At 47.3% G+C, this 12330-nt stretch overlaps 1 protein-coding gene across 1 annotated transcript in view; it reads left to right on the plus strand.

Annotated features, from left to right (window-relative positions):
- Positions 1-2368: 2368 nt before the first annotated feature.
- The window catches only part of LOC122393648 (fibrillin-2-like), a 42131-nt gene continuing 32169 nt past the window's right edge, over positions 2369-12330 (plus strand). Inside the window, exons 1-2 of the mRNA XM_043389866.1 lie at positions 2369-2596; positions 10193-10278. Of these exons, the coding sequence (XP_043245801.1) occupies positions 2475-2596; positions 10193-10278 (208 nt within the window). The 5' untranslated portion in view covers positions 2369-2474. The remainder of the gene's footprint in view (positions 2597-10192; positions 10279-12330) is intronic.

Here is a 12330-nt window from a genome sequence, read left to right on the forward strand (position 1 = left end):
GGGAACATGAGGGAAATATCAACTTTTCACCGATTTCTTAGCCTCTTATACATTAGTGGGGGTTCATGATACCAACAAAATACCAAATACATTAGGATTGAAATACCAAATACCAAGTTGGTATCGGTTTGGTATCGGTATACCAAAAAGTCGGTATCCGATTGACATCTCTAGTTAGCACTGAAAGTCACAAATGCTTTTTGCTTTAACCCGCGCCCCGCTGGTGGGGTGGGGGGGGGGGGGCGGCAGAATCTGCCCCCTCCCGTTTTTCGCCAATAACTTCTAAACGCGTTACTCCAGCGACTTAAAACTTTCAGTACCTTATCATACATCAATTTGACACGTTCCCTGAAAATTTGAGCGAAATCCGTCGGAAAATATTTGAGAAAATGACGTTTTAGTGACGTCATGTTCGCCATTTTCGCCTCAAAAGCGGCAAAATTTCAAACGCCGCTAACATCTTCATTTCTAAAGGAATCAAGACGTAACAAAAAAGGTTATACGTGATTTTGCTTTATCTCTCAAAGGGCTATCTCGGTTTTTTGAAAGTTTTGGATTTTTGCCCATTTTTTTCTAAAAAAAACTGACTTTTTTGGGAAAATAATTATAAAATCCAAAATTTTGAGTGTATCGAAAAAACCGGAGCATATGTCAGAGAAGTGGTTCATGTGCATCCACATACCAATTTTTAGAAAAATCGGTTAAAAATGTGGGAGTTATTCAAATTTTATGACGTCACGACACACAAAATTTTTGAAAAACGAGTTTTTTGGAAGTTCTAGACCTCGTACGGAAGCAACAATAGCACCATTCGATTTGCCGTGAAAACTGCATCAGATAGACACCTTTTTAGGCCTTAACAACCAACTTCAAAATTTGACCTCACTTGACCTGACCTTGACCTGACCTCGACCTGAAATTCATCCAGATTTGGTCCATATCACTTATTGACTGTGTCTATTGAGTTCTATGAATAAAATGACCCATAAAACATGTGTCGCACATGCCCTTTTCTATATTTTGTTTTTGGTGACCTGACCTGACCTGACCTTGCCCTTGACCTTTGAATGATATTTTATGCAACGAATATTGTCTTGGTAGCCTAAGAACACGTTTTGGGCAATCAGTCTCAGTCCATTCTTCGGCAACTACGGTGCAAGGCCGATACTGTAGAAACTTGCATTTTGCACCCTTGACCTGACCTTGACCTGACCTCTGACCTACTTAAGCAGAAAAAATGGGCTGTTAAGATCCGCCTTGTTCAGAGCTTTCGATTGCCGTTCTCCCCGTCTTTCTACGGCCATCGGTTCGGAAGTTAGACATGAGGGGGGCAGAATCTGCCCCCCCCCCCCCCAGCAGGGCGCGTATGGCTGAATAGCCCAGCGGGGCGCGGGTTAAAGGAAATAGTTCACTTTTAACATGGGGTTTTGAGCTGGAATAGCAGTTTCGTAGCTTGAGCTGAGACTAGCACAAATCAGGAGCTTTTACGGCTCAACGATCACCCTAGACGAAGAAATTCCATTTCTCGTTCCGAAAAGAGTGTCTTGTAGAGGAATGCGTGCCTTGCACAGGAATGCAGCCACGTCATCGTCAGCCAATCAGCGTGCTGCTTACAGCCAATGCAGTATTCGTAGGTTTGAGCTACGCAATATGATTGGTCAATGCGTAATAAGCTTCCGCGTCAAACATTATTTTACATAGAATATAGTTCGCCCTATATTAAAATAAAGAAAATAATTGTTTTTACAAAAAGGTTTTATTTTATTTCATGATTATTTTGAGCATAAAAAATCATAAATCAATAGCAAAATACTGATTTCAGGAAAGTGGACTGTTTCCTTTAATTGTGAACCATACGCACACTCGCCTGACCTAATGGTTTTCTACTCCCCCTGCCGAGGGGGGGGGGTGTACGACTCCCCTCGCCGTTTCGTCCCTAATGGAGCATAATGGAGCGTGGAAAATGGAAATCCATGAGCCCAGTATGGCGCCGGTTAACATGACTGATATGGTTTGATTATTTTGGACGTCCTTTCGAACGTCTCAACCGCTTGTCGCTACGCGGCTCAGGATCCAAGTTACATGTAAGGGTGGGGGGGGGGGGAGGTCCTCTTTACAGCTATGCGTTACGATCGGGCTACCATGTACCGCTCCGGCATTAAGGTGTCTGGTGTTATTTCCGGGAGAAAACAAGAAGAGGTCCGAGGAGTTTTATATTTGCGGTGTCTGGAGAAAAGAAAACGAGACCCCAATTTCATTGGTTCGTTCAGCTTTCAGCAATGTTTCAACTTGCATAATGATGAGAGCAGCAGTATGCCGCCTCGATCAGTGTCGAGCTGTCGGCCGGAGGGGGAGGGGACGGGTGCGGACGAGTCGTTTGAGACGGCCAGTTTCTCCAGGCACCCGCCAGGTGGCTGACTGGACTCCCAGTCCTGCGCCCGCGCCGGGGAGCGCGCCGGCGGAGCTCCTCAGTCATGAAGCTCGCTACGGTGACGGCGGTGCTGGTGGCGGCCCTGGCGGTGGCCGCCGGCCCCTCGGATGCCGTCAGGGCCCGCCGGCGTCATCGGCACGGACTCACGCGCCATCGCCGCTTCGGGTAAGACCTGGTGACCGCACTTACTGTAGCATCGAGAGTTACCGCAGTTGTCAGCAAAGCAAGTCGTCGCCTCGCTGCTCTCTGACGAATTATCCCTGTGACATTCCGATGAACCATGCTCACTGCACACTGTGCTGTGAAGTAGCGTATGGGTGTGCGATTTCTGCCCGTGTAACAGGGACAAAGAGATTGTGACCGTTCCAGCCCGTGTCCCTGCCTATACCTCTGAAGAAGTCGGCCAAAAATCGTTCTCTCAAATATTGAACCGTTTGATAGGGACATTTTACGTAAGACATCATTATTCAACTGGCCCCGAATAGGCACTCAAAAGATTTTAGGCTTACCAAGCCTAACATTCTCGATTAATTCACGCAATAATAATCTCATATAGTTGACGCACTAGTGTGATGACTGAGAGGGGCGTAGGCAGTTTTTTTCTATTTTTGCGTCTATTTTTTAATTGTATCGATATTGGACGATGCAGCCTGAGGGTGGAGAGATGGAGAGAATGCTTAAGTGCCGCGAATCCCACCTGGACCAGGCACTGGATCCGCCAGTGCCTGAGTAACATTTGTATTGCAACGGTTGGTGCTAACTTAGCTGCTTACAACCGCCTTTTAGGTTCTAGAAGTCAAAACTCATAACAAGTGCCCATAGCAAAGGGGGAAAGTAATTTGTTTTCGGCGGATTTATTTTATTTCCATGACAACTTTGCATGCCATTAATTAAAAAAAAAACTGATGCCTTGCTTTCACACATAATGTAAGACGCATAAGTGCAATATGCGTCTTACATAAGGTATAGGTACCAAAGTTCGACTATCGAGATAATCGGTCAATTTGTTATCACTGAGTAAAGACTATTTATTTTCAAGTTTTTTGTTCTTTCATGTACGTTGTGCATAATACCTCATTCTGTCATGCCGTCGTGAGCAGTGTGTTACGTCCAATTACTTCAAAATAGCTCAATGCACTGTACTCGTCAACTCCCTCCCCCCGCCCCGGCCCTCGTCACTTCCATCTCGGCTCCGGGGACACGAACACTAGCGGGAATGTTTCGAAGTGCCCTAGAATCAATCGCTTGGGGGTGGGGGGCTGCATCGACGTCCCCTGGCAGACGACGTCTTTAAAAATGCCTGGCCTGGCGCTCTTTCGCTTATGGGTCATTGCATTTGACCTGAGGCCAACGGTTAGACATTCGGAGCACCGTCAAAATTGGCGTTTATTGGTAAAAAAAAGTTTAAGTTTTATGAAGTAATATCAACAATGCAAAGCTTCCAAACTTTGTAAAGCTTTGTGAATGCATGAAGTCGATCGTAAAATGATCATATTTTCTCTACGAAACTTGTCAAATGCTTTGTCAGGAAGTTACCGTGATTGATCAACTGACAGTCAAGTCAAGGAACTAAAAGATTTGGGCATTATTCCACATGGTCCTGTTGCCAAGGGTACTGCGCCCGTTGCGGGCCGTTGTTCAAAGATTCGGTCAAGCGTCAATTCGGGAGCCCAGCCCATCGCTCGGCTGTATACTGGCTTGAGACAGGTCGGATACTCAACTACACGTGTGCACATCCAGTGTTCGCATGCAAATCTCAGGAGCAGTTTGAAAAATCGCGCTGAATTAGTTTCGCCATTGATCATGACCATTTAGATAAATTCCAAACACCGCTTTGTATGTCACTGCATGTCGCTCGCGCACCGACCACTTCATTGCCTCAGAAATGAGTTCACCCATCGCGACCAAAAATGGTTCGGTACAGCGATACCACCCCGTTATAGTCAGTTGACATTAACAAGTCAATTAGGGCTGACTCAGCTCGTGCGCACGTGCACATCCCGGATCTATCCCGAGAGCGTTGGATCATTGTGTTCAAATGTGATGTGCCAGTATTGGGCGATATCGGTGGTTGATGTAGAATTCTTCACTGTGTGTTATAGGTACAGTCCACAGCAAAAGTAATGTGCGCTTTCAGTCATGGGTATGTTGTGCTTCTAAAGCATAGGGGCGATTAACCAGACTACAATGAAACTGTAAATGCTGCTTACATGTATCGTCACCATTGCAGCTTGAACTTTATCCATTGACGTCTTCTTTTCGATCACTCCGCATTAAAAAATCGCCAGTCAAAGCCATCCATTGAGATTGGTAAAACCGCACATTACTTTAGCGGTGGGCTGTACGTCTGCAGATACGGTTAGGTAAAAGGGACATGATCATTGCTCACCTTTTGGTGGAAAATGAAGTTGAGGAAGCAATGTACCTACTCACTGGAATATACAATAAAGTGCGTAGATTAGGAACACAATTATGTGTCCTTTGGATATCCAGCATAGGCGGCGGAACGGGGAGGGCACCGGGGCACCGTGCCCCCCTTTGATTTTGGTAGTTTCGGGATAATTGCACATGCTAAAGGAATTGAATTACAACTATGCAGAACGGCGCCGTGAGGCATTTGGTCGTTGCATGGAAGGAACGGGACCAAAAGTCGTCAGTGCCCCCCCCCCTTAACCCGCGACCGCCTGGGGGGGGGGGGTCGGATCCGACCCCCCTCCGTTTTTCTTGAATAACTCAAGAACCGCTTACGCTATCAACTTGAAACTTGGCATACCTTCTCTCCCATCAATTTGACGTCTCCTGTGTAATTTTTAAGATAAAAATTTCCAAATTTTTTTCAGATATATCGATTTTAGTGATGTAACTACATGGCGTTTTTAGTCAAAAAGTGGTAAATGTTTAAAAAATCGCCAAAAAATCAGGGTTTAAAGTATATTGCAAATTAAGTACATGAATAGACGCAGCTCAGCGAGTTCTTTAAAATGGCTATCTCGGTTTGTCCATAAATGCGTTTTTACCCCTAAAAATTCAAAAAACTATATTTTTGGAAAACAGCTAATAAAATCCAAAATTTTGAGAATTTCCAAAAAACCGGAATATATGTTATAGAGCTCTATTAGAACATTAGATGTCCCAAATTTCAACTTTCTATCTTGATTTTTGACCCCCAAATTGTAAAAAATAGCTCCAACATGCATAGGGCATGGTGACGTCATAAGCATTTTCGTGAATTAGAGGCACTTCTGAACATCGCATGTGAAAACAAATGGCACCACTAGATTCCTGGGACAAAGCTCGTCTAGAAAAGTGCATTTTTATGTCAAAAATAAAAAGTTGAAAAATTGACCTTTTTTCTCAGCCCTCGTTTAGTTATGTATGGTAATGGTATAAACGATTTTTTATGCTTTCAATGCACACTTATCACCAGCACAGTGACTTGGGGTCACATATAACCATTACCATCGGATTCGGCGTGAAAAATAAGCCATAAAACATGTGTCGCACGCCCATGTAGCAGAAAGTGAAAACCGTGACCTTTCGTGACCTGACCTGACCTTGACCCGTACTTAGTATGACCCCTATACGCACATGGTACCTTCACTAGGTCTTTGAGGTCATTTTTGGTGAGTTTCGAGCAGCAGCTATCGATTCCGCTGTCCGTAAGCCTTATCATGCAAAACCCCAAAATTTGACCTTTGACCTGACCTTGACCCGAAAGTTGACCTCAATCTTAAAATCTTAAGAGTGCTTTGGGAAGGTCTCGTAGGACCTTTCGAACGCCGCCTCGCGGGGCTCGATGCGACCATTGGTTCTTGAGATAACAGCCCAGTAAACATGCCGACGTCGGCCCGACGTCGGCCGACGTCGGGGTGACGTCGGCAACTCGGCATCGGCATGCCGACGTCGGCCCGACGTCGGTCCAACCTCGGCACGACGTCGGCTGGATGTCGGATATGCCCGCATGTACCGACGTCCAGCCGAGGTCCAGCCGACGTCGGACCGAGATCAATTGCTGAGGTCCAGCCGACGTCGGGCCGACGTCGGGGCGACGTCGGACCGACATCGGCCGCTGTTTTGACCGTTAAAATAATATAAAATACATGTTTCATGTTTCATAAAGAGCTTCTGTATTCAAAATATCCTCAGGAAACTCAAATCTTCCTCCACGCCGCAACCCCCTGATCCGGACTGGACGGGAAACTTTATCCCATTTGGGATTGCCCGTAAGCCGAGCTCGCCCGTAGCCGGGTGCGGTGAGTGCTTGGGGGCTGCTCGGCCTATCCTTTGGTCAGGCTCAGCCCCGGCAACTTACCAGGGCCGGGCCCAGTTCATATAGAAAGGCCAGTCGGCAAGTGTCACTTTGCCAAAGTGCCACTTATCAAAGGGACACTTTGGGAAACGTTGGTGGAGGTGTGTAAGAGTGGCTATATGAATCCATTGTGGGGTCGCCCTTTCCAATAAGTGTCACGTAACAGCAATGGGACCAGGGACTATATGAACTGGACCCAGGGTGCTCGCCAAGAAGACCAATGTCTCCATCCTATCATCCTTCCGGCTCTGAAATGGTCTTGTCAGACCGAAAGGGCATAACCCAACAAAACAAACGAGATTTGTTATCTGGCTGCGTGGTGTAGTGGTTAGCGCACTAACCTCGCGTTCAAATGACACGGGGTTCGAATCCCATCGCCGGATGATGCTTTTGGCGTGTTGACCCAGTAAACCGTGCCGACGTCGGCGACTGGGGGGCTCGAATCCCGCCGCCGGTTGATTTTTTTGGCGCGTTGTCCCAATAAACATGCCGACGTCGGCCCCGTCGGTCCAACGACAAACGATCTCGTCAACCTCGGCAAACGACCTCGGCCCGACGTCGGCTCGACGTCGGCTGGACTTCGGCTGGACGTCGGAACATGCGGGCATATCCGACGTCCAGCCGATGTCGGGCCGAGGTTGAACCGACGTTGGGCCGACGTCGGCATGTTTACTGGGAGGGGGGGGGGTCGGATCCGACCCCATCCCCAGGCTGTCGTGGGTACGGAAATAGCCCAGGCGGTGCCGGGTTAATTGAAGGTGTTCCGCCGCTACTGATATCCAGAAGACATCTATATTTATATTCTGTATTTCACCATGAGGCACTTACGTGAAGTTATGGACACCAGTTTGGGACGAGGTCACATTTTCGGATTTTTTTTTTCAAACTCGCGGCAGGTTTTCTTCAGGAGCACTCAAACTGTTCAATATTCGCAGGGTACACGCCATGCCAAAGAGTGGCGGTGTCCTTTCTTACAATCGGGATAATTGCACATGCTAAAGGAATTACAACTATGCAGATCGGCGCCATGAGGTTGAATGGAGGTAGTCCATGCTCTGAAGGCCATCTGAATGGCCAGGAGGCTGGGCGGTGACGGTGCCGCCGGCCGCGGCGGGCGACCCTGCAGCCGGCGACCACCGCCCGTCGCCGCCGCTTCGATAAACATGGCCTCCAGGCCTGGCCAATATCGGAAACGTCAGCCGACCCACCGAACTGGGCCAGCGGCCGGCACGCGGCCGTCTCGTCGCGCCGCTCCACGCGCCGCCGTGCGCCCTGTGTTTATACGCTGCCGGCGCCGCCGACGGTGCCGCCGGATCGTCACCGGGAGGCAGACGTACCGCGCAGGGCCCGCCGACGCCGTGTGACGCCGTACCAGGACACAGGCGGCAGGAGCCGACCGGCGGGAGCCGAGAAGCTGTCTAGGTCGTTTTGCGTAATAAAAAAGTTCATGGTGCGTAGTTCGATGAGATCAGGCATAGGACCTAGACCTCTGTGTACAGAGGTCTATGGATCAGGTCATTCGATGTTTAGCTTAATTAATTACATGTTGATGACCTAAGTTGGATGGGCAGGGGGAGAAGGGGGGGGGGAGGACAACACCAGCCAAATGTGGCCCAAAACAACTAATGGCAGCTTGTCGATTTCCGTCTAACCACTGCAATAGACGCCATGTCAAAACTCGGGCTTTAGGGTAACTGTGGGGAAAACGCACCCCTGGGTTAAACGCCTCCCCTAAAAAAATCGTATTTCTTATCGACGGATAGGTGTTTTATCCTGTCTTTCAGAACAGTCAGCTGCTTGTTTACGTAGGTCTCTATTTCCGGTTCTGCGTCTTGAGGAGCAGCGTGGGTAGGTGCTGATGTTGGTTTTGGGTGTTGTTTTTGTTGTTTTTACAGAAGATTCATAATATTTTGATGCCCTCTTTATGTCGCAAAACTTGCTAATGTGCACATCACTCAAAACTGCGTTTTATTGTCATTCTGTTGAATGTATTATGCTGCGGCGTTAGTGGCGCGTTTTTTGTCAATATTTTGTTGACCGGAAATGGAGTGGATGGGGCAAGACGCCTACTCGATGCATGGGGCAAGACGCCCCCAGTTTTCTGAAAGGGGGGCGTTTTGCACGGTGGTAAGAGTGCAGGGTAGCGCCCTGTAGGTCGGGGCCGAAAAGGCCTCTCCCTGTCCTTTTTTGCTGATATATCCTAAACGACTGCAGATATCGTCACCAAACTTTCAGGGCTCCTCCGGGCATCCATTTTACACATTGCAACAAAATTTTATTCCAAAGGCTATGATAGGTTGACCACAAATGACGTCAGAATGACGTCAAGTTCTGCCATGTTATTCATTTTCTGTTGATGGATGGGGTGGGGGCGCTTTGCACATGAGTGTGGGCGTATTACCCAGGGTATGGGGCAAAACGCCCTTTTGTAAGGGTATGCGAAAACCTTTTGGGGGGGGGGGGTTAAATACCACACGCAGGTGTCTTTTCTTGGTCTCAAAGCGTAGTAAAAAGAATGAGCTACATGATGGTGCCCAAAGGTTTAAGTAATCTGTGTTGGGTTGAGTGTCAGAAGGGGGGGGGGGGCGTTTTTGACCTATTCACCCTACAGATGATTATCAGGTAGGTACCTATATGTATGACTGGGTCCTAAACGGGACCATGAACCCCATGGGCTTCTTGCGGACGGCTGTAATTAATTTGCAGCATCGCTGGAAGAATTCCTTATGAAAATTGAAGTGTTCTTCGGCATGATCGATTTTGCAACTACTCAATCTTTGAGTTGCAGTTACGAAATCATCCCAGAAGCACCCACTCTGAATTCTGGAGCCATTATGAAGCTTCCGAACAACATTTTGGGAAGGAGGTCGGCTACGTCATCGAGAGAAGATCCACAACTCTCACTTGAGTGTCTCGTTATACGACGCTGCCATCAACGGATGTCGGATCGCTTCGGCCTTCGACTGTCTCATTTGGCCTGAGGCGCTATCTTTCCGTAAAGCATGTGCGTCCCTTGCAGACGCGCGATGTTTATGAAACTGCGTCCTTGATGGCTGATCGATTCATCGAAAAAATAGTTTATGAATGATTCGTCACTTGATGACCTCAGATCTTTCCTCATCTAAGGCATGCCGAGCATGATGATTGATGACGATAATTCTAATTACAGTGATCATTAGGGACACTTCCATGACACAGGCTTGGACCGAGCCATTTGATCCATTCAAAACATTCAGACTGAATTTATAAACAAAGAGCCGAGTGGCGATGACGGCGTACCGAGGTCGAATACGGCTAAGGGAGGGGGGGGGGGGGTGAGGGGAGGACACCATGATAGAGAGAATTCGGTCGATCTGCGATCGTCAGCAGATCTATATCAAATATTATGTATGTTTTCTCAAGTAGGCACACCTACAATATAGATCACCGACCACTAACCTCCCTTTTCGCAGACCAAACGTGTGTGGAGGATCTCGGCAAGAGCCACAATGCTGCCCGGGCTGGACCGAAAAGCCGGGCACCGACATGTGCATACAACGTGAGTACCTATATCCCCGTCCCGTCTACGTGTGCACGACGTTTTTCAACGAGAGTATGAATGCTTGACAGGGGTAAATTGGAGATCCTATATGTATTATATCTCTATGGTGCGAGGTGCTGAGACAAACTAGTTAAAGCATACCTGTCTTTTGCTGAGTACCGATTTAAGCCCAGTGCCCTATCGATTAAAACTGTTGTAGCCATCTATAAAGTTACACTGATATGACAAAGATGACAGCGATATACTCAAAAACGTCAATGCAATTTTAGCCACTTATTTTTATTCAGTCGGGGGAGGTCATGAAATGTTATACCTACACATTTGTTTCTTTCTCAGTTTCAAAAATTAAGTGAATAATGTTGTTGCCAATTTTAAATTGGAAATTGTTGGCACAGTTAGGTATTCGCTACCATTACCAATACCGTTGCGGACTTTCCTTGGGAATTTTTCGCTAGCTAAGCTACCAAACTGGCCCAAACTTCGAGGTGAATCGAGCCATGCCGTTCTAAGCGGACGACAGATCCGGTCAAATAAACAAGACATATATGCTCATGGCCAATGCTACGTCTGTGACGGGTGGGGCGTGTCCATCATTAATCGCGCGAGAGAGAGAGAGTGGTATTTGTCGGGAGTAGGGACTAGGGGAATGATATGTATATTGTATACTTCAAGAAATTAGTGACCACTTTCCCTGTAAATTTCATACTTGTTTTCAAAACCTCGCCGATAGACTTTGAAGTTTGAACGACCGTTTTCCCATAATCCTGGGTTCGTATTTAGGGAGGTTTAACCTTCCAGGCGGTGGGGGGGGGGACATTTTTTTGCCCCCCTTTTGTTTTTTCGATATATCTCGAGAACCGCTGCACCGATCGTCACCAAACTTTCAGTACCCTCCCGGGAGCAGCTAGCGCACATGGTGACCAAAAATTTTTCCAAAGGCTATGATAGGTTGGCCGCTAATGACGTCAGAGTGACGTCATTTTTGCCATTTTCGACCCAAAAAAAAGGTTTCGCGGGAAGAGCTGTCAGGCCTACAGCTTTAGAGATACAGAAAAATGTTTCAGACATAAAAGGTGTGGAATTAAGAGGGCTACAAAACTGCTATTTCGGTCTTTCGAATTTTTCGGATTTTGACCCCCAAAAATCAAAAAATAGATTTTTCGAATATAATAGCCTAAAAATCCAAAAAGTTTTTTGAATTTCGAAAAAAAACCGGAATATATGTGATAGCCCCTACCGCCTTCTATCTACATACCAAATTTGAGATCGATACCTCTTTTTTTGGCCAAGTTATAGCGAAAAAACTGTTCAAAATTGATGACGTCAAATTTTCAAACTCAATTTTTAGCAATTCTAGACCTCGTAGCGCAAAACAAAGACCACCATTGGACTCCCCGTGACGAGCTGCATCGAATCGATACCCATTTTATGCAAAAATATCAACTTTGAAATTTGACCTTTTTTGACCTGACCTTGACCTGACCTCCACCAGAAAGTGACCTAAACCGTACCTGATGGTCTTATAACCAACACCATTGAGTTGGAAATAAAAAACTGGCCATAAAACATGCATCGCATAACCTTAGTAAAGTTGGGCTCATGTGGTGACCCTTGGTGACCTTTGGTGACCTGACCTGTGACCTGACCTGGTATGACCAGTGACCTCTAATAGCAACATATGTACTAGACAACTGACGCCTTATCGCTGATTTTCGACAAAATGCGTTTTACTCGGTGTTATAGCGCTTTCCCTAGAAGCCCCGTGAACGGTGAAACATTTTAACATTTTGAAACATTTTGAATTTTCCGGATCCGTCCAGTAGTTTCGGAGATACGGGGGGGGGGGCAAAAAAGTGCCCCCCCACCACCGCGCGGAAGGTGGCTGGTAGGCCCACCGCCTGCCGGGTTAACCCGCGCACCGACGGGGGGGGGGCGGATATCCGCCCCCCTGAGGTTTTTCGCGAATAACGGGAAAACCGCGGCGCGGCGCTACCGCCGCGAAATTTGGTACGACTATTCGCCCATCATTTTTACACATGGTGTGCAAGT

This window comes from Amphibalanus amphitrite, unplaced genomic scaffold (genome assembly GCF_019059575.1).
Source record: "Amphibalanus amphitrite isolate SeventyFive unplaced genomic scaffold, NRLGWU_Aamphi_draft 000546F_arrow, whole genome shotgun sequence".
Taxonomy (NCBI): Eukaryota; Metazoa; Arthropoda; class Thecostraca; order Balanomorpha; family Balanidae; genus Amphibalanus; species Amphibalanus amphitrite.